Raw genomic sequence first — 23,096 nt, 5'->3', positions numbered from 1 at the left:
GGTGTAACCACAGCGAGCAAACCTGGGGGAGATGGTCTCTGAGATAAGAAAAGCAGTTTGCATCCTGGCCACAGTGCAACATGGAGCTTTAATTAATGCCTCAGCTTGCCCTGAGGGACTAAACCCAACTGCACTGGAACTTTTGTGCAGTGAAATAAGGGACGGTAACTCAGAAGAGGGGACAAGGGGATGCTGCGAGGGCTGGAGCAGCTCTGCTCTGGAGCCAGGCTGAGAGAGCTGGGCTGGGGCAGCCTGGACAAGAGAAGGCTCCTGAAGGGGAGACCTCAGAGCAGCTCCAGTGCCTAAAGGGGCTGCAGGAAAGCTGGAGAGGGGCTTGGGACAAGGGCCTGGAGGGACAGGCCAAGGGGAATGGCTTGAACCTGCCAGAGGGGAGACTGAGATGAGCTCTTAGGCAGAAGCTCTTCCCTGGGAGGGTGCTGAGGCGCTGGCACAGGGTGCCCAGAGAAGCTGTGGCTGCCCCATCCCTGGCAGTGTTCAAGGGCAGGTTGGACACAGGGGCTTGGAGCAAGCTGCTCTAGTGGAAGGGGTCCCTGCCTGTGGAAGGGGCTGGAGCTGGAGGAGCTTTAAGGTCCCTTATAACACAAACCAGGCTGGGGTTCTATGAGTAGGGAAAAGTTCTGAGTAAAAACTATTCCTGAGAAGAAAGGAGCAGTTCTGCTGGTGTGAGGTGAGTGCTGAAGGAGCAGTCATGGGAAGCAGAGAGGTCAAGAAGGAAGAAGTCACTTTATGGCTTTCTTTTAAATCTTGTGGTGAACCCCAGCCAAGGACTGATGGCTTGGAAGTCTTTTTCCCCCCAAAATCCATACCATGATTTATCTTCTATTTTATCTCACTGAAGATAAACTTCTACAGAGAGCAAGGACTTTACAAGAAAGGAAGAAAAATACAGGGAAAGCAAATCTGAAGGAGGTACAGCAAGGACAGGCAGGGACACAGATGCAATTCAGGGCAATTGAGGGCAGCTCAATCCACCACAGAAGATTGCACAAGACCTGAAAGGACACAGTGCATCCTGGAGACAAATCATACCTTTGTATTGACTTTTCTCCAGTCCTTCCTCTCTGCAACCATTACTTTTCATAATCCATCTCCTGCTCATCAACTGCTTTGAAAAACTGATAAGGATGGTGAAGAGGGAGAAGAAACTGGAGTAAAGCAGAACTCCAGGCTGGTGTGAGAAGGGTAGTGTCTAACTGTATTGTACAGCATCTTGGCATCCAGTGTGGAAAAGCTTTCATGTGGCATCAAATCTGATAGTGCTGTTACACCCAGTGGTGAATGGACTCAAAGTACAGTGTGATACCAGTCAAAAGCAGATCAGCACTGGCAGTGCCACACCTGGAGCACTGGGTCCAGTTCTGCACTCCCCAGTACAAGAGAGACATGGACAGAGAGAGCTTCCAACAAAGGGCCACAGAGATGATTCAGGAGCTGGAGCATCTCTGCTATAAGGAAAGGCTGGGAGAAATGGGACTGGTTAGTCTGGAGCAGAGGTCTCAATGTGTATAAACCCCAGAAGGGAGGGTGCAAAAAAGACCTTTCAGGCTCCTTCCAGGGGAGCCCAGTGAGAGGACAAGGGGTGACGGGCACAAACTGAGCACAACAGAGGGTCTCTTTGACCATAAGAACACCTGTACAATGACTGGTCCCATATGTGCCTATCCGTGACAAGCATCTCAATGAAGATGACCCTGCTCATTGCAAGGGGGTTGGACTAAATGATCTTTGGAAGTCCTTTCCACCCCAAGCTATACTATGATTCTATGAGGAAACACTTGTTTTACTACAAGCATGATCAAACACTGGCGTAGGTTGCCCAGGGAGGTTGTGGAGCCTCCATCCTTGGAAATACTCAAAAGCTGCATGCTCATGGCTCTGGGCAACTCGCTTTAGGTGCCCTGTTTGAGCAGGAGTTTGCATCAGATGACCTCCAGAGGTCCCTTCCAACCTCAGCCACACTGGGATTCTGTGAAGGCCATCATGCTGTTTGTCAAATTAAGGAATACAAAGTCATAGAACCACAGAACAGTTTGGGTTGGAAGAGACCTTCAAAGCTCATCCAGTCCAACCCCCTGCAATGAAGCAGGGAAACCTTCCATCAGATCAGAACCACTGGTTTTATCTCACGCTCAAACACTGCTGGGTTGCTGTGAGAAAGAAGGGATGAATGCTGTGTTGAGTGATGATGGCGCGTCCAGCGGAAGAAGGTATGGGTGGGCTTCCTGAAGAAGGATAACAAAGCCATAGCAAAGCAACAAAACTATTACTGCAAACAGAAGAAAGGACTGAGACAACACCTATCAGTATTTGTAGACAGATGACAGAACATTAGTGCGAGAAAACAAGTTTCTTAGCTATGAAATGAAAAGCAAACTACTAGAAATCAAAAGGAGCACCTATTCCTGGATGCTGTACCACTGCCACGCTTCTTCACTAAAAGGGTCTCAACCAGTAAGAGCTGATGCTATTTTAGGCCGTGTTTTGGCAAGTAACAAGGGCATTAAGAAGAGCTGGTGCTACAAAATTACCTTGGATTGAGTGCACACAGGCACATTCATTAAATTAAGGATAAAATGAGGTAAGTGTTGTAAGAGAATCAAAGTTCACTCTTTAACTATGAGAAATTAAATAAGACAGTAAAAACAAGTGGACTGAGGAGGTAAGGAACAGGAAAGCAGCCATCTAAGTACTTCTCTCAGGTCAAAGATGCAAAACTATTTGAATGCTGTATCCTCAGAACTAACCTTAAAAAGGACATCAGGAACAAGTGAAGAGTCTGCTTATTATGGAGAGGAACGGATTCATTAGCAATGCCTTAGAATCCAGCAAGTAGTACAGGGAGAAAATAAGAACTGCCAAATGTCAGGCTGGGCTAGACCCCAGCAAAGGATAAACAAAATAGCATGAGATGTTTCAGCCACACAAGCAAAGGAGACCAGTAAGGGAAGGGGAAGAGGGCATGCTCCGAGGATAGGCAGGAGATTCAAACCAGTCAGCTGCATCCCTAAAGCTAATTTAGAGCTTTCATTAAGGACAAGGACACTGAACGTAGGTGCAAGGCAAAGCGTTGAATGGGAAGGAGGTTATAAGAAGACACACAACCAAGGTGGAGACAGAACTTAGATGTCTCTATGTGTTTGAAGCACTCCAAATGGCATGTGAAATAACACCTCTGATAGCAAGACTGTTAAAGGAATCTACCAGCTGAGTATAGCCCTATGGAACACTTAAAGCTTGTATTTAGCAGAGGAAGGAGAATCTAGATATCCATGCTTCCAAAGACTCAACATTATGTAAAGCTTCAGGGTAAGTTTTGAATAAAAGAACTGAAATAGTAAATGAAAGACCAAAGCCATCAAGCAATAGAGCTGACAACAGTGATCTGTGCCATACCAGCCCCGTATTTTCTGCCTGTAATAAGAATTAATTGTATAGATATAAGCGGTACAGCTGAGCTACTCAAGTTTTATTATAAATATCCATACATTGGGAATTCCTGGGCAAGATGAAGGTGGTAAAGATTATTTCAAGAACCATAGGACTTAAAGAGGACAGAAGTTAGTTCATTTCGACAGTCTTTTGCTGATACATCCATTAACTACATAGACCCAAAAAGAAAGAGTGCTAACATCACAATCTGCTGATGAAGTTGAAGGGGTCTATCAATCAAAATATGGAAAAGAACCACAAGAAAGAACACCCAGATGATCTTCAGCACCGCTGATATTATCCAGTAACACCAGGGAGATAACGTTTTTCAGTCTACCTCTGCTCTGGAGCCAGGCTGAGAGAGCTGGGCTGGGGCAGCCTGGACAAGAGAAGGCTCCTGAAGGGGAGACCTGAGAGCAGCTCCAGTGCCTAAAGGGGCTGCAGGAAAGCTGGAGAGGGGCTTGGGACAAGGGCCTGGAGGGACGGGACAAGGGCCTGGAGGGCCAGGCCAAGGGGAATGGCTTGAACCTGCCAGAGGGGAGACTGAGATGAGCTCTCAGGCAGAAGCTCTTCCCTGGGAGGGTGCTGAGGCACTGGCACAGGGTGCCCAGAGAAGCTGTGGCTGCCCCATCCCTGGCAGTGTTCAAGGCCAGGTTGGACACAGGGGCTTGGAGCAAGCTGCTCTAGTGGAAGGGGTCCCTGCCTGTGGCATGGATTGAAACTGGAGGAGCTTTAAGCTCCCTTCCAACCCAAACCAGGCTGGGATTCTAGGATGCTCTTAGGGACTGATGAGAACGTTCGCTACCAAGACTGGAAGCTCATCATCTGGAAACAGAGGATGTGAAAGAACAAGGTGTATTATGTCCATATGAAAATGAATAAGGACTATTAAATAATGCAGCCATGAGAATGAGCAAAACAAAATAGTTCTAGTACAATACAAAACAGACACAGTAAGGTCTATAAGAACGCAGAGATACCACTGTGCAAAGCAGCAGCAAGACCTGATCTCCATGACCTTACACATGGCTGACCAAAGCTATACAAGAGAGATTAATACAAGTGAGTGCAGTGGAAAAACAACTGAGGCAACTGAACCTGAATATCCTGTTACACAGGATGAGATGAAGAGGGTTTGTCTTCCTCAAGCCAACAAACACTAAAGGCTGAGAGAGGATATGACCTGCCCAAATTCATCCAGGGAAGCGGGAGACAAACAAGACGATGGAGAGGACATTTAAGCTCAGTGACAACACTGACACAGGAAAAGCTAGCAGAAATTCATTCTCAGTACAGGTGGGGTGGAGGCTGCAATAAACACAAGAGAGCTTAAGGACTTCAGGGACAGGAGGCAGCACTGCTCTTAAACACCTACAAAGTCCAAACACACAGTTCTGCATCAAGAAATAGCAAACAGATAAATCAGGGACAGGTACAGTACAGCACTGCTTATGGAAAGTAAACTATCAGCCAACAGAACCTCTATGTTACATAAAATATGCCTTTTTTCTGACCCCTGTGATTACCAGTTGCATGAAAGAGAAGCCTGACTATTCAAATAAACCATTAAGTGAATCACAGTGCCCAGCTTTGTACACAAAATGTTACTTTCTCTATTGGAAGCAGTACTTAAATGGAAACGATGAGGCACAGTACTCACTGCTTGAGTACCCAGGGATATAAAGGTTTTTACCTTGCAGCTCTTGCAAACTATGAGGATCTGACAATGAGCTAAGACTTTACCAATGCTCAAGTAAAAACTCTCCAGCTGGAAGATAACTGCCAATATTATAAGTGACATTCCAAAGTACCAAAATGTCTCCCTAAGTCTGCTTATCAAATGGACCAAGGAACAAGACACAGTTTATCAGTGCTTAAACCACAACGTCATGCAGCACAAGTATTCAGGAAATGCCTTGCAAAATATCATTACAAAGGTCTTTTTTCCAGGAGGACCTCATTTCCTTGCTCAATATTACGATGTGCATTATCCTTGTTGGAAGTGACCCCTATGGTGAGATCGTGTGACTGAGAGGTCTGAAATATCAAGGAAATTTGTGAAGTTATCATCTTTCATAGATTAATTGGTTGAATAAGGGTGAAGTTGGAAGAATTTGGTCCCCACTTTTGACTAGGCTACTTAAAAAGGAAGAATCCAAACACACGGAGTCTCACTTGAGTCTCTGTTCCAGACCGAGAAGTACTTTTGCCTTTCAAAGGGCCCCTGTATCACTGAGTATACTATGGGTTGACACTTGAGTTAGCCCAGAGCAAGAAGGTGGCTGAGGTTTCTCTGAATTATTAGCTGCTGCAGCAGCTGCAGAGTCTCTGTGCTTGCACTCTGATCTATGAGTGCTTTCATGATCCACCAAGCTTCATCAGCACCAGCCTTATCATCACAGTCAGCCTGACACCTCAAGCAATGTGTGGGACTTAATTCAGTGCAACGGACTGCACTGAATTAAGGGAAAGAATAAGCTTCATCTCATTCCTGCAGGTACCACCAGTCTTGGGCAGCACAAGGAGAGAGGGGATGGCCCTTGGGCTGTGACTTTTGAGAACAAGATGTTAAAAAGAGACACTAAGAACATCTCTGTTTCCTCATTCCAGGTTTGGTTTTTGGCTGTATGACTCTGTCTTCTTCAACATCAATATCTGCACGTTTAATGTCAGAGACCCTGTTAGAACACAGCCCTGTTAGTCAGTGAGCATCCTACTTCATTTCATTTAGATCCACTGGTGTTGCGGTTTAACCCCAGTTGCCAACCAAGCCCCTTGCAGCCTATCACTCATTCCTCCCCCGGTGGGATGAGGAGAAAATGGGAAGGTAAAAGTGAGAGAACTTTTGGGTTGAGATAAAAACAATTTAACAGGTAAAGCAAAAGCTGTACACAAGCAAAGCAAAACAAGGAGTTCATTCAGCACTTCCCATCACAGGCAGGTGTTCAGCCATCCCCAGGACAGCAGGAATCCATCACAGGTAACAGTGACTTGCAAAGACAAACACCATTGCTCCAAATCATAGAATCACACAATAGTTAGGGTTGGAAAGGACCTTAAGTTCATCCAGTTCCAACCCCCCTGCCATGGGCAGGGACACCTCACACTAAACCATGGCACCCAAGGCTCTGTCCAACCTGGCCTTGAACACTGCCAGGGATGGAGCATTCACAACCTCCCTGGGCAACCCATTCCAGTGCCTCACCACCCTCACAGGAAAGAATTTCCTCCTTAGATCCAATCTAAACTTCCCCTGTTTCAGTTTGAACCCATCACCCCTTGTCCTGTCACTACAGTCCCTAATGAAGAGTCCCTCCCCAGCATCCCTATCGGCCCCCTTCAGATACTGGAAGCTGCTCTGAGGTCTCCACGCAGCCTTCTCTTCTCCAGCCTGAACAGCCCCAACTTTCTCAGCCTGTCTTCATACAGGAGGTGCTCCAGCCCCTGAGCATCCTCGTGGCCTCCTCTGGACTTGTTCCAACAGTTCCATGTCCTTTTTATGTTGAGGACATCAGAACTGCACACAATGCTCCAGGTGAGGTCAAATATGACCCCTTCCTCCTTCTTCCTCCAGCTTTACATGCTGAGTGTGATGGCATCCAGTTTAGAATATCCCTTGTGTCACAGCTGTGTCCCTCCCCAACTCCTTATGTCTCCCCCAGCCTCCTCACTGGTGGGGTGAGGAGCAGAAAAGGCCTTGACCCTGCGTAAGCACTGCTCAACAGTAACAAAACCATCCCCGAGTTATCAACACTGTTCCCAGCACAAATCCACAACACAGCCCCACAACCAGCTACTGGGAAGAAAACTAACTCCCCCCTCCAGTGAAACACGGCCCAGTGGGGCTGAGGCAACACCAGAAGGCAACACAACATTAGATGAGAACACAACATCAGAGGACGACACATTTTGCTCCTAATCAGGAACACGAGCCCCTCTGTCTGCTGCAGGACTGTACTGAGAGCTTGGACCACAAAGAACAAAGCAAACTGCCCGGAGAGAAACCAAAACACACTTCCAAGTGATGACACACACAGTAACAGCTCCTACCTGGATTTTTATCGGCCAGGTGAAGTTGCTGACGTAGACAAAGAAAGTGATGTTGGGATTGTTGCGGAAATCAAACTTCTCATTGGAGAAGCTGTCCTTGTATTCCTTTATATTGGTTCTTGAAACAACTGGCATCTCCTCCCCAGCCTGCGTGCCAGCTGTTTCAAATGTTAGAAAGCAAGAGAAGATGTTTCAAGGCGTATTTTAAATGACAAGCAAAAAGGCAAATCATCCCCGATTCTAATGGCATAAAATCAATTATTCACCTGAACACGGCTATTCTAAACTACTGTCATAGAATAGTTAGGGTTGGGAAGGACCTTAAGATCATCCAGTTCCAACCCCCCTGCCATGCCAGAGGGTGGGGGTGCAGGGACACCTCACACTAAACCATCTCACCCAAGGCTTCGTCCAACCTGGCCTTGAACACTGCCAGGGATGGAGCATTCACAACCTCCCTGGGCAACCCATTCCAGTGCCTCACCACCCTCACAGGAAAGAATTTCCTCCTTATATCCAATCTAAACTTCCCCTGTTTCAGTTTGAACCCATTACCCCTTGTGCTATCACTACAGTCCCCAATGAAGAGTCCCTCCCCAGCATCCTTATAGGCCCCCTTCAGATACTGGAACGCTGCTATGAGGTCTCCACAATTGACACTGTATATGCCAACCTACTGCATCACTAAAAATCAAATTGGCACCTTTGATGTTTCCAAAATGCACTATTAATACGGAAAACATAGTTATTTTTAACAGTCTACCTTTGCCTCCAGGCCCAACATTTAAGAACTAAACAAGAAGTTCACAGGTTAAAAACCAAAACTGTTTCCCCAATTAAATCTGTGTTTCTCAGAAACTGATAACTGAAACAAGCTACCAAGCAACTAGGATCGTGCTCATTTTACCTGCAAAACTCGTGGACCAAGTGATGTTGAGGTTGAAGTTTTTAGATGCATTGATAAACATGTCCAGGTCTCTGTTTTGCTAGGGAGGGAAGAAAAAGAAACCCCATTTTCAGGATAAGCGATTTCACTATTTCCTCATGAATCTTCAGTGAAAAATAAAATAATCTTGGAATTGGTTACTTTGGTACATGAAGACATTAAGCAAAAAGCTATTTACATTTTCTGAAAGCAGTATTCTCCTCCCCAAGAAAAGCATAATAAAAGATAGGACAAGTCACGTGTATGGAATATGAACTGAGACACAAAGTATGGGGTGAATAAGCAAAACTGGAGTAGCTCAGAGGTTCTAACTAAGAACTGTAAAGAATCAATTGTGGTTCCTTGTGAAATTCTACCGTGAAGACTTGAATCTGTATGGCCAAACCAAGGTCAAAAGGTTCTTGCTTTGTGGGACTGGACACACATGCACATCACCAGACCAAAGCTGAAGACTCGCAGAGCTGTAACGATTCATCACCTCCGTGGCCAAGAGAGGGCAAAAATACACCCAAAGGATGAAGTTTAAAGGGAAAGTAGAGAATTTACCTCTTCAGGTGTTGCTACAAAGTTGATTGCTGTGTAATAGCGATCGTCCTCTTGAGAAAGGCTGAAGGTGAACTGATAGTCAATGAGGAGAGTATCTGTAAGGAAGGCATGGAGAGAATTATCCCGTAATCTTGGAATAAACCAAAGTACATTGCATCATGCAATGCAAGGCATGATGCTGCTGGAGTGCTTCACACACTGGGAGCACAACCAGGAGTCACCACACTGCTACAAATGACTCCAACACAAAAGGGACAAAGATTTAAGTTAAGCCTAGAGGGGGAAAAGAGGCAACCTAGATTTTCCAAGCAAGAGCTGCCAGCCTTAACCTAAATGAACATTCATACCAATACATTGTAAAAAGCATAAGCATGCCAAAACATTTACTATTTCCTTACCACAATACCTCTATGTTCTAAGGGAATACTAGAACAATGAAATAGATGTATAATCCCTGCTTGGAGGGGACAAAGTTCCACACATTAGACGTCTCTATACACCACTGGACTTCACAGGGGGGATTTCTACAGAGCAGCAGCTTGATAATGGACCAAGCTACCATCCTACTCCAAATCACATCATCCTCAGGCATGTCAGGATCACTTTCTGGTCTATTCCCTCCCACACTCATGTCTGCCTCAGGCTGGGGTATCACCTCTCTGTCAACCAACAGTGCACAGCCAGTCTGGGGATACAACCACCAGTCTCAGCATCCTTCTATTAAAACACACTTGTAGGACTTGGACGTATTCCCAAAGCCTTGCAGAGATTCCAAGCAATAATATATATGAAGCTATACACTAGGTGTTATTTTTCTCTTATTGCCTCCTGGAGATTCCTTGTTGGATAGACACAAGCTGGATGACCTGACACACACCACATTCTACCTAAAACATCCATGAGCACTAATGAATTTTCAAGGAAGAAAACCAAGTGAGGTTATAACATGAGGTTGTTCCTGTAAAGAGTTGTCATGCTCTGCCTCTTTCCCCCTTTTTGCCCACTTTATCCCCACTGGCAGCAATGAATTTGGTCATGGACAGAGTCTTGGGTGACATGGTCTAGTGTGAGGCATCCCTGCCCATGGCAGGGGGTTGGCACTGGATGATCTTAAGGTCCTTTCCAACCCAACCCGTTCTATGATTCTATGGTTCCTCCAATGAGACTGTTGTGAGAAGCCAGCAGAGCACTTGTTTGGCTGTGGAAGGGGAATTCAAACCTGCTAAAGAAAGCATGAGGATAATTCGCGTTGCACAAACCCACTATTTGAGACTTGCATCTTTAAGTCATTTAAGATCTGTGTGTGCCAGTGAGCTGACTGCTAATATTTGCAAATAGAAGCTGGAGAGTTTCCATTTAGTAATCCGAATCTTGGCAAAGGATCTTCTGGAGTTGCACAAGAATCCAACTGTTCATTTCAGAGGAAACGTGGCAAGTTTGAAACCTTACCCACGCTACCACGGACCAGGATGTTAACCAACACTACTTTGCACTTACAGAAGCTCTGAAGACGTGCTTTGGGTTGGAGTTCTTAGCTATGCATTTTAGTGTTATTCTCCAGAAGACCAGCTTTCATTTCAAAGCCATGTGAAATACATTCACCAGTTTGTTCTTACAGATCCAATCATCACACAAACCTTATCAAGAGAAGTATTTTCAGTCTCTTTAAACAATACTGTTGTGAAAACTGAAGGTTTTTAAACTAGTTTTCAATCCTCCCCTTAATCCCCTGTATTTTAAACAGGTGCCGAGGCAACCAAAACTAGTTTCAAATGAGATATTTTAAACTTCAAACACATTTTATATCGGAGAAATAAAATCCCAAGAGTACTCACAGTAACACGTTCCTTTAAGTGGATTTCCCTGATATCTGTTTTCAACTTCACACCTAAAAAGAACATGTATTTTTAATAAATGGATTTTTTCACTCTACTTCTATCTATTCCCAGCCACTACAAACCAGAAAACACCACCCAGGCATACAACAGTATGCAATTAAAAGGAATAGATGCATTTTGGAGCTATACTAGACTGCTCCAGTTCATGATCACGACCATGGTCCAAGACCAGAAAATCCATGGTCAAAACTAGTTATGCAGCAAGAATTAGATCTAAAATCCTGGCTATTAACCTTTGCATCACTTGGAATGTACGTACCACGTGGTTCAGTGTGTGGTATGCCTGCCCATGGCAGGGGGGTTGGAACTGGATGATTTTAAGGTCCTTTCCAACCTAACCCATTCTATGATTCACAATTAGCTCTTCACAATGCACGGAACTGGATTAAACACTCAGAACCTAAAGTCTCCATTTACATTTATGGCTATTCCAGGATCTAGTCCTAGAAACACTTACTCATGTGAACAAGCCTTTAAAAATAAACCTGGCAATGAAATTATTTGGAATGAAATTATTTCCACTAACATTACACTAAAAGCGTCTCTGTTCTGTTACAGGGAACCCTCCAGCACATTTGTTGCTCTCAAACTGTTCAATTAAAATGCTAGAACGTCAAATTCTTATTTCAGGTATATTTACACTCCCCCAGAACAGCAACAGAGTGCACAGACCATAAAAATCTAACAATTAGATGGATAAAGGGAAGTGAAGCAAGGCCAGAGGAGGCCACGGGGATGCTGTGAGGGCTGGAGCAGCTCTGCTCTGGAGCCAGGCTGAGAGAGCTGGGCTGGGGCAGCCTGGACAAGAGAAGGCTCCTCAAGGGGAGACCTGAGAGCAGCTCCAGTGCCTGAAGGGGCTGCAGGAAAGCTGGAGAGGGGCTTGGGACAAGGGATGTAGGGCCAGGCCAAGGGGAATGGCTTGAACCTGCCCGAGGGGAGACTGAGATGAGCTCTTAGGCAGAAGCTCTTCCCTGGGAGGGTGCTGAGGCGCTGGCACAGGGTGCCCAGAGAAGCTGTGGCTGCCCCATCCCTGGCAGTGTTCAAGGCCAGGCTGGACACAGGGGCTTGGAGCAAGCTGCTCTAGTGGAAGGGGTCCCTGCCCATGGCAGGGGTTGGAGGTGCAGGAGCTTTAAGGTCCCTTCCAGACCAAACCAGTCTATCATTCTATGTCTGTAGGACTGGTGGCATTATCTTTTCACCCCATCCCTTCTGCATGACATTCCTGGGTGAAATGTTCTTAAAAATGGAAATCTTCAGGAAATCATTTCGTTCATGTCATGCCCCTGGGGGAAGCACGCCCGGCTGCACCATCAATGGAGTTAGTCAACTGTCAGCAGGAAGAGAGCAGCAGATACATCACAAATACAATGATTAAAAAATGCAGGGGTTCTACGCCAGTATGTGCACAGCCTTTTGATTTCAAATAAGAAAGTGAAATGAACTCACAGTTGACACTCATCTCCTTTTATTCCCTTTGTGGTGCAGAAACATTTCCCTGTATTTGTGTTGCAGACGGACGCGTGGCCATTGCACTTGCAAGCTGTTGAGCAGAGGGAGAAAAAGATGCAATGTTGAATGAAGCAAAAGACACTGATTCCATAGCAATTAAGTCCTTTAGTTGCCAAACTGAGAGACGTCAACAACTGAAGTGGATATGAAAACCCATTTGGTGCTATTTGGTTTCTTTGTGATGCAGAAGGCAGCTAGAAATAGAACCGTGCGTCAAAACGGAGCGAGTGCAGGCTCCAGGACTGATGTTTTGCATGAAATCATGATCAGACTGTGTTTTTAGCCTCAGAATTTACTTCACTTCCACTCTTGCTGTTAGACAGTACAAAGTTCTGTTACAGTTCTGGTGTCCTCAACATAAAAAGGACATGGAACTGTTGGAACAAGTCCAGAGGAGGCCACGAGGATGATCAGGGGCTGGAGCACCTCCTGTATGGAGACAGGCTGAGAAAGTTGGGGCTGTTCAGCCTGGAGAAGAGAAGGCTGCGTGGAGACCTCAGAGCAGCTTCCAGTATCTGAAGGGGGCTATAGGGATGCTGGGGAGGGACTCTTCATTAGGGACTGTAGTGACAGGACAAGGGGTGATGGGTTCAAACTTGAACAGGGGAAGTTTAGCTTGGATCTAAGGAGGAAATTCTTTCCTGTGAGGGTGGTGAGGCACTGGAATGGGTTGCTCAGGGAGGTTGTGAATGCTCCATCCCTGGCAGTGTTCAAGGCCAGGTTGGATGAGGCCTTGGGTGACATGATTTAGTGTGAGGTGTCCCTGCTCATGGCAGGGGGGTTGGAACTGGATGATCTTAAGGTCCTTTACAACCATATTCTGTGATTCTATGATTCTATATAACACCTTTTCTCAGAAGATGGATGCCTTTTAGACGTTGTTCTACCAACAGACTGGAAGATGCATTCATCTGAGCTCCACATGGGAGAGCGTACAATATAAGAAGGGAAAAAGTGCAGAAAGAGAAGATCCTTCATTTGGTGTCCCTGAGCTTGCTGGAAATAGCATGCTTCAAAGGCTGCCAAACCTCCTTGTTATGAAGACATATGCCTTCTCATTAAGAAGACATGAGCCACTCAATGTACCAGCAGATTCTTAGACATGAAGTACCCATCCTGAATACCCTTGCCAACCTTGAAGCTTATTTTATGAACCCTTTTGATGTCTTCTTTATATTGGCATGTAATGGAAGCTCTATTGTACCAGGGCCACTTAATTGTGCTTCTCAGATGTGGATGAGTGGTTTCCTAGCAGCAACACGGAACAAAATAGGAAGAAGCATAAAGACCTATTGTGGGAACAAGTAGATTGAAGGGAGATTTGACAAAATAATTGTATTCTGTGAAGCAAACACAATTCTCATTAGCAGCACTTCAAAAAAAATAACCCCTCATACTACTGAGGATGCTCTGTACTTCCTTCCTTACACTCTGCAAAAGGTAAGCAAGGTGAAACCTGACCAATAGTCATCATTAACACACAGCACAACTAGGAGAAATCTTGAACTCCACCATGTTTAGATGCAGACCACACCATCTCGAGCACTAACATTAATGCTTCTTCACCCTGTGATAACCACACGCTTATCAAGGAGAACGAACACTCCGAGATCTCTACTTCAAACAGAGTCTGTTTATTCATGTGTTTTCCTAGGAGCCCTGGAACTGGAGATCATTGACTAAACGACTAGAATATGCCCAAAGAGAAATCTTCCCATGGCTTTTCAAACAGCTATGGAGTTTGGAAACAAACTATGGACAAGAGGTACTAGATACTGGACTCCACGAATGAGTATTTCTCTCCAGAGTCTGATGCCAGAGCAGAAAGCCGAAGTTACTGGAAACAACTTTTTGACTGGCCTAGAAGTATGCTGGAGAGGGACCTTCATCAGGGACTGCAGTAACAGGACAAGGGCTGATGGGTTCAAACTGAAACAGGGGAAGTTCAGGTTAGATATAAGTTCAGGTTAGATATAAGGCAGAAGTTCCTCCCTGTGAGGGTGCTGAGGTGCTGGCACAGGGTGCCCAGAGAAGCTGTGGCTGCCCCATCCCTGGCAGTGTTCAAGGCCAGGCTGCACACAGGGGCTTGGAGCAAGCTGCTCTAGTGGAAGGGGTCCCTGCCCGTGGCAGGGGTTGGGACTGGATGATCTTAAGGTCCTTTCCAACCCAAACCATTCTATGATCCTGTAACTGTGAAGCACGGTCTGACAATGAACCACCTCACAGTGAGTCTCTTTCCACCTTCTTCCCAAGCCATGGGCCAAGATCTCATTCTAAGATGTTCACAGGGATCGCTGCTCCTCTTCCTCCAGTCATAATGGTCTATCTCTTCCTAAGAGCACCCACATCACCCACCTGACCAACCCTATTTGTTCACTCTAAGTGCTTCGACCATCCTCTAAGGCCAACCTGGCAGCAGGGAGCAGGCAGGACCACAGCACTATAGCTCATCACAGGCCACCAGCACACGCTCCACAGAGGCATTCAGAAGCGCCGCCGCCGCAGCAATCTGATTTCAGGCATAATAGTGCCTTCCCTTCTCTTGCAAATAACTTCCTTATCTACCCCTAACATATGTGCCTGCGAAACTTTAATCAGAAGAATTCTAAATCCTGAATGCAGAGAAAGCCCCTTGCAGCTATTTTTACATTTGATGTGCTGCATTTCCTGCCCTTCCCGATTAAAACTCCTCTACGTTGGTTGCTACCTAAAAGCAACTGCTGAGGAGTGATTTACCTCCCGTTTAGTTATTATCTGCCCAGCTCTGCAAACACCAATGCCCATGATGATATGCAACCAATTCCTTCAGAGAAGTAACTGCAGCTTATCAAAATGTTTTCAACACAAGGGATACAGCAGCATTCACCTGGTGGCACAGAGCAGAAGGAAAAAGCAACTTATTCCACCCACTCTTCTTATTCCTCCCCTGGCTTCTAAACCCCAGGACCACTACTTCCAGCTCTGCATGGCCTAACCTGGAAGGGCGGCTGCTATCCTAACAGTGTCACTCAGACTCCTCATGGAATGGGGAATACCAAACACTAACACTCTTCCCAGTGCTGGGAACGGATGCCATTTTGAGGATGTTCTTCTTGAGGATGGGGTTTTTGAGGATGTTTAGGGCTGACCTACAAGAGAGCAGTTCAGCTGAGCACCTGGGAGTGTTGATGGATGACAGTAACTATGAGTAGGAGCGTGCTCTTGAGCCAGGAGAGACAAGAGTATCCTGGGGTGCATGGGGAGGAGTGTGGCAGTAGGTCAAGGGAGGTGATTCCTCCCCCTCTACTCAACCCAGTCGAGGCCACACCTGGAAGGAATACTGTGTCCCAGTTTGGGCTCCTCAGTACAAGAAATACAAGGAGCTACTAGAGAGGGCCCAACGGAGGCCACAAGGCTGAGCAAGGGTCTGGATCATCTTTATTATGAGAGACTGTGGGAGCTGGGTCTGTTTAGTCTAGAAAAGAGCAGACTGAGAGAGCATCTCATTAATACAGATCAATATCTCAAAGGTGCGTGCCAGGAGGATGGTGACCGGCTCTTTTCAGCAGCGCCCAGCGACAGGATGAGGAGCAATGGCCATAAAATACAAGAAGTTTCACCTCAACAGGAGGAAGAACTATACACTGAGGGTGACAGAGCCCTGGCACAGGCTGTGGAGCCTCCCTAACTGGAGACATTCAAACCCCACCACGGACACGTTCTATGTAGGCTGCTTTAGGTGGCCCTGCCTTGGCAGGGGGTTGGAGCAGGTGATCTCCAAGAGGTACCTTCCAACCCTCATGATGCTGTCATTCTGTGACATTCAAGGTCCCCATGCTGCTGGGGCCACTGGGCTGATGCTACAGATCTACACCTCGAAGTACAAGGACTCACACAAGGCACTCAGGGTACAAACACACGGATGCTTGTGCATCAGGGCGGAGGGTACCAACAACCATCTCCAGCACAGTGACCATGGGCTCTAAAAACAGCGCAACACACAACAGTGGACACAGAATACACAAAAAGAGTGGAATCAGCACACCATTAATGGGAAAGGAAGGAGGGACCCATGGCTTGGAGGAGGGAAAAAGCTGGAGCTGGCTCTGTCGCCCATCAGCCATTCCTTATGTGAGGAATTGTCCTTTGGAAACCTTCTCATCAAGGAAAATACGCAGCAGTGGCTCTGGCTGCATCAGACAGATGGTTTCCTCTTGCTTTCCCTCTTCCAACCCACGTCAGTCTTTCTGCCCAGCTTCCTGTTTTCCTCACTCTTTCACCTTCACAGTAAATACCATTAAATCACAGCAAATTAAAACCCTGGGCCCAAAGCACTTGAGAGCAAAGCACTTTTGACATGAGCTACTGGTTTCATCAGATAACGAATGAATGCTGTTCCACAGTCTCTCAACACATTTTCTAATTTCTTTTTCAGGCAGCTGGATGACTTTAGTCTATCATTCATTATCTCTACAATAAACTGGTTTTGGACAATCCTCATGCGAAAGAGTCCAAAGGAACTTACTCTCAATTTCCATCCACATAGGAAAGCAACAAATATCACAAGTCACGTTGCGATCCAGTGATTAAACCTGAATGCTCTGAGTAGAATTGTGTCTCTTCTCAGGCCAACTCAGCCTCAATTTATTCACTCCTGCACTTCAAATTATCTTCACACAAAATGAGTTTACATATATCAGTGGTATTTAATCTTGCAGATAATGCTCTGGAATAAAGTGTCAGAGATGCACCTTCTTTACAGTGGTGTTGTTGTGCTGCCTGCTGTAATTTCATATCCCAACTACTGCAACACCCTTTCCTCTAAGCAAAGCAGCCTCATCCCTGTCTGTGATCTTTTCACCCCCCACCTCCTCAAAAGCATCCATGTGAAGGTTCTTCATTGCCTCATTTGCCACCAACATGCTCTTGCTTTAGGAAACAGGATGTTCACGCTCCAGCAACTGACTCTCATCTTCATCCAAAAGCTCAATGGAATTTCATGCATCTCCAAGTATTTTCTACTGGATTGTCTCCACACTTGGAAGGAGCAACTCAAAGTCTTCAATGTCCCCTCATTAATTGAGTTCCCTTATTTCTTCTGGGATGCCTAAAAAACATCTGCACTCTTTTATGTGGAAGTATTGATATCACTCTGACAGTGAACGATGTTACTGTGGTTCTACCTTTCCCATCACTCTATCTAGCCAGGGAGGAGGAGGCTGAGGGTTACATGGGGAGGAAGCAGCAGAGCCGCTTTGGGGATATCTCCAGAACGTGAGATTGAAATGATCCTGGAGGTCCTACTCAAGCAGCACTGATTTACAGCAATGTCCTGGACTAAAAGAGGTCTTTTACAAGGGCATATAAGGACAGAACAAGGGCAAATGGCTTGAACCTTGCCAAAGGAGAGATTGAAATGAGCTCTAAGGCAGAAGTTCTTCCCTGTGAGGGTCTTGAGGTGCTGGCACAGGGTGCCCAGAGAAGCTGTGGCTGCCCCATCCCTGGCAGTGTTCAAGGCCAGGTCGGACACAAGGGCTTGGAGCAAGCTGCTCTAGTGGAAGGGGTCCCTGCTCACTGCAGGAAGGTTGGACCTGGATGAGCTTTAAGCTCCCTTCAACCCAAACCAGGCTGGGATTCTATGAATTATATCACTCCAACTAACTACAGTCCATTAAAGCTCTTCAGAGTAAGAAGCACCTTCCCATACATCTGTCCATCACCTATCACAGCTGGATTCTGGTTTACAACTTATCTCCCCATGCTACAACTACAAAATTCACAGTAATTCAGAATAATGCTGCAAGGTTCAAGAGCAAAACTCCCAATCCTTCATGCTCATTTCTCAGTATTTACCTGCATTGCTCCCTCAAGAAAGACTTTTTCCCTGCTTCTTAACTGGATCTTGCACAATCACAAGAAGTTCTTCATGCCAAAGAGCCCCACAGCACTTGACAAACTTAAAATGCAATTTTAACAAGGGTTCACCTAATCCTCAACTGAAATCCAGCCAACTCCTCCGTGCAATATGGCAAGCCTTTTATGCAGAGACAATTACAGCAATAAGCACACAACACATTAAGCAAATGTAATAGAAGGTGGGATTTAGATAAGCAGAAATTTGTTCAAGACATTGGGATTGACAGTGTTTCTTTTCAAAATGAGGCTGTCAACCAGTAAAAATCACATGTTTTGCACTGTGGTCACCTCAAGTTTACGAAGGACAGTAAAAAACCATCTTTATCTCACGCAATGAAAGTCAAAGAGAATTTCATGAAGCAGTTTGCCTGTCTTTCATTTGAAGAAATACTGATTGTGCCTTTCTTGCAGGAAAGACATCACATATTATCAGGGTAATTTTGGTTAAGATAGCAGAGGAATGAGTAAAGAGAGGAAACACCAAAGACTTCAGTGCAGGAAGATTTAAGGCATGACTTACGCTGACATGTTCCTCCGTTAGTAGGATCACCGTAGTAGCCTGAGATACAAGTTTCACAGTGTTTGCCAGTCGTCAGATTTTCACACTTCTCACAGATGCTTTCATTGACACACTTACTGTGCCCGTTACACTGGCAGGCTGCAGGAAAGAGGAAAGGATGAGTATCTGTGCTCAAACATAGTGCTTTGTCTAGATCCTCAGAGCTCTGTGCTCTGCAGAGCCTGAACGAAACCATTTCTGCACCTTCCAAAGAGGTTCTTGCAGTCTTGCTAGAGACCCATGAACTCAGAAAGGTGTGTGTTGGAAACAGGGAATGTAAAGCAATCTATGGAAAACTGAACTCCAAAACATTATGTGCATACTGGAAAGACACGATGGGAAGCAGCTGCTGGGACAGATTTACAAAGAGGAATGGGGAAGAAAGGGTTTAGCAGCAGTCCATGTAATTTCATTCCACATGTTTGGTGTCAAAAGTGTTATTCCAGAATCCCCCTGAGCATTACTAACAGCTAAATCACCCTTCAGACAAAGAATTGCCTTGTTTTCCAACAACCCTAAGCCAAATAAGCAAACTAAAGTTAAAACTCAGTAAAGGTTTGTAGGGAAAGGCAAAATTTCACTGCAGTAATGCATAGTGAGTCCTCATTCATCTCCCCTGAAGACACTTGCATAACTCCTCCCACCTCAAAATGTGTTATTTCTTCTTTGTCTTCCAAGCTCTTTTCGTCCCTCCATGAACAGGAGGGAACACAGACAACACAACAGCCTGAAACAGTCTCTCCCCTCGTATTTAACTGTTGCCATGGCTGAATTGTTTAAACAATTAAACATTGCTCATTTACCTGGACACTGAATAAAGGACCAATTATAGCTGTTCTCCACAGGACACATGCTGACATTGAGGACGGGCTCCAAGCTATGTTTCCCTGTTGAGGATGGGGTTGGCATCTTCACTGGACCCCTGTAGGAGCCTTCGATGCACTTCCCTTTGCCTGTGTTGCTCGGATCCGTGCACCAGCCGCAGCCAGGCTGCTCCAGGCAGTGAGCACACGTGCAGTAACCTGAGCAGTTTTCAGCTATAGAGACAAAATCAAACATCAAATTGTGGCATAAATCACTGCCCCAAAACACAGGCAAGAATGGGCCCAGAAACCCTTTGATGTCCTTTCTGACATTAAACATTTATGTCACCCAATTGGTAAACACTTATTCTGATATTCACAGTAACACATACATCAGAATCACAGAATGATTTGGGTTGGAAGGAACCTTGAAGATCATCCAGTTTCAACGCTCTAGTTGAACACTGCCAGGGATGGGGCAGCCACAGCTTCTCTGGGCACCCTGGGCCAGCGCCTCAGCACCCTCACATGGAAGAGCTTCTGCCTAAGATCTAATGCAAATCTCCCCTCTGTCAGTTTAAGGACATTCCTCCTTGTCTGAGCCTCACATGCCTGAATGAGTATATACAGATATACTCATATATATATATATACACACTGCCCCATCCCTGGCAGTGCTCAAGGCCAGGTTGGACACAGGGGCTTGGAGCAAGCTGCTCTAGTGGAAGGGGTCCCTGCCCATGGCAGAGGGTTGGAGATGGATGTTATCAAACAACATGATACACACACAAAGGTTTTTTCTAACCATTGCACACCACCCACTGAAACCAGAGGTTAATGCTCCCAGCTACAAAAGAGCTCTGATGTACAACACATCAGATGATACAACCAGTCATCTGGAAGCAAAGGCTAAAAACCAGTTTGTTTACCTGCTTTGAGTCTCCTCTTACCAGAGGTTTTAATATCTCATGCTACTATTGAAAGTATTTCTTGAGTTAAAACGCATAGAATACAAATAGAGAATCAAATCTGTCTTAGGATGCCCAGAGTGCCACATGCAGATCCCTGGGCCCAGCAATCAACACTACCAAGGAAAAGCCATCCCCACCCTTCCACCATTCCCTTCTCAAATGGGATTGTATTTCAGTGGTGACAAACTCTTACCATGTAGAAAAGTTTCTCTATTCCTTTCCCCATCCCATCTTAGAAAAAATATTTCACATTCCTGGTGTTCCACCTTGATGTTTCATAGAATCATAGAATGGTTCGGGTTGGAAAGGACCTTAAGATCATCCAGTTCCAACTTCCTGCCATGGGCAGGGACACCTCACACTAAACCATGGCACCCAAGGCTCTGTCCAACCTGGCCTTGAACACTGCCAGGGATGGAGCATTCACAACCTCCCTGGGCAACCCATTCCAGTGCCTCACCACTCTTACAGGAAAGAACTTCTGCCTTATATCCAATCTAAACTTCCCCTGTTTCAGTTTGAACCCGTTACCCCTTGTCCTGTCACTACAGTCCCTAATGAAGAGTCCCTCCACAGCATCCCTATGGCCCCCCTTCAGATACTGGAAGCTGCTCTGAGGTCTCCACGCAGCTTCTCTTCTCCAGCCTGAACAGCCCCAACTTTCTCAGCCTGTCTTCATACAGGAGGTGCTCCAGTCCCTGATCGTCCTCGTGGCCTCCTCTGGACTTGTTCCAACAGTTCCATGTCCTTTTTATGTTGAGGACACCAGAACTGCACACAATGCTACAGGTGAGGTCTCACGAGAGCAGAGCAGAGGGGCAGGATCACCTCCTTCGACCTGCTGGTCACGCTCCTTTGGATGCAGCTCAGGATACAGTTGGTTTCTGGGCTGCGAGCGCACACTGACAGCTAAATAAACAGTAATGTTTAAATAAACAGTATTTGCCTTTAAGACAAAAAGTAGTAGAAAACCATAGTAGAAAACCATTGTTTTCCATTATTTCAGCCTACTGAAATAACGCATCTCCTTCCTCCAGCTCCTGACCTTTGGCAATATGGGAAATTCCCACTCTCATGTGTGACTCTTACCTGAAACTGATTTCCTGGATTTGGCAACACTTTTGAGCTTATTCTCATCAGCTTCCAAAAGTTCCTGGAGCAAATACAGCATCTCCAACTGCCCAACTTCCCTCCTGGGAATCATACGCGCTCCTCTCCCTATGCTATCCAGACACTCCTGGCTTTCCCACCTCTCCTGCCCACACACAGCTCCTAAAGGACTCAAAGAGAAATAACTTCTAAAGCTCTTCATAAATGTCTAGGCTATTTCACCCAAGTTTGAAAGCAAAAACCAAGGTTTCAAAGCACCATCAATCTCGGACACTTTGCTCCCACCAACCTGAAGGGTAAAAAGGAAATGATTCATTTAAATTAAGTTAGAAATTCTACTTTGGGCTGTATGTGGACAATACTTCAGAATAAATCAGTCCTGTAAACCCTACCCTGGATTTGACAGTCTAATATTAAATTACATGGCTCCATATGTGAATAAAAGAGACGCAGAAGAGCTACAAAAGCAATTAATCACATGGAATCATGCAACAATTAATTTGAAGGATGGGAATTCAAATAATGACACAAGTACATCATGTAAAACAAAAAGTGGAGGTTTCATCATCTCACATGAAAGCCTTCACTACGTGCCACTTAGTTTAACTGACGGTTCCTGTCACTGGGACGTAATTCCATTTAATGCTTTACATGATGCAGGACTGAGTTGGACACATGGAGCTCCTGGGGTCAGGCACTTGTCACCTTTGTCCTGTGGATTTTCCCTGTGACTGAGGGGCAGTTTGATGCCTTTCGCTACCACCCTCAGCAGGTTTAATGATAACACCGAGCTGTGTGGTGCAGTCAGCACACTGGAGGGAAGGGATTGAATCAAGAAAGACCTGGACAGGCTGGAGATGTGGGACTGTGCAAACCTCATGGAGCTCAACAAGGCCAAGTGGAAAGTACTAGGTGAGGGCAATCCCAAGCACAGCTCTAGGCTGGAAAAGAATGCACAGAGAGAATCCATGAGGAGAAGGACTTGGGGGTGCTGGGTGAGGAGAAGCTCCCCATGACCCAGCTTTAGTGTGTGCTCGAGCACAGAACCCTGCTGTGTGCTCGGCTGCACCCCCAGAGCGTGAGCAGCAGGTCAGGGGAGCAACAGGCCAAGGGGAATGGCTTGAACCTGCCTGAGGGGAGACTGAGATGAGCTCTTAGGCAGAAGCTCTTCCCTGGGAGGGTGCTGAGGCGCTGGCACAGGGTGCCCAGAGAAGCTGTGGCTGCCCCATCCCTGGCAGTGTTCAAGGCCAGGTTGGACACAGGGGCTTGGAGCAAGCTGCTCTGCTGGAAGGGGTCCCTGCCCGTGGCAGGGGCTGGAACTGGATGAACTTTAAAGTCCCTTCCAACCCAAACCATTCT

The 23,096-nt window shown here is 46.0% G+C and overlaps 1 protein-coding gene across 1 annotated transcript in view; it reads right to left on the bottom strand.

Annotated features, from left to right (window-relative positions):
* ATRN (attractin) overlaps positions 1–23,096 on the bottom strand; it is a 172,996-nt gene that overhangs the window by 65,243 nt on the left and 84,657 nt on the right. Inside the window, exons 18-24 of the mRNA XM_062619979.1 lie at positions 19,657–19,890; positions 18,815–18,952; positions 12,337–12,430; positions 10,828–10,880; positions 8,993–9,087; positions 8,408–8,486; positions 7,501–7,658 (exon numbers count right to left, since the gene is read on the bottom strand). Of these exons, the coding sequence (XP_062475963.1) occupies positions 7,501–7,658; positions 8,408–8,486; positions 8,993–9,087; positions 10,828–10,880; positions 12,337–12,430; positions 18,815–18,952; positions 19,657–19,890 (851 nt within the window). The remainder of the gene's footprint in view (positions 1–7,500; positions 7,659–8,407; positions 8,487–8,992; positions 9,088–10,827; positions 10,881–12,336; positions 12,431–18,814; positions 18,953–19,656; positions 19,891–23,096) is intronic.

Source organism: Pezoporus occidentalis, unplaced genomic scaffold (assembly GCF_034315485.1).
Source record: "Pezoporus occidentalis ecotype Australia unplaced genomic scaffold, CSIRO_AGI_Poc_V1 ctg217, whole genome shotgun sequence".
In the NCBI taxonomy this organism is placed as follows: Eukaryota; Metazoa; Chordata; class Aves; order Psittaciformes; family Psittacidae; genus Pezoporus; species Pezoporus occidentalis.
This window is presented reverse-complemented; position numbering and strand designations above follow the sequence as displayed.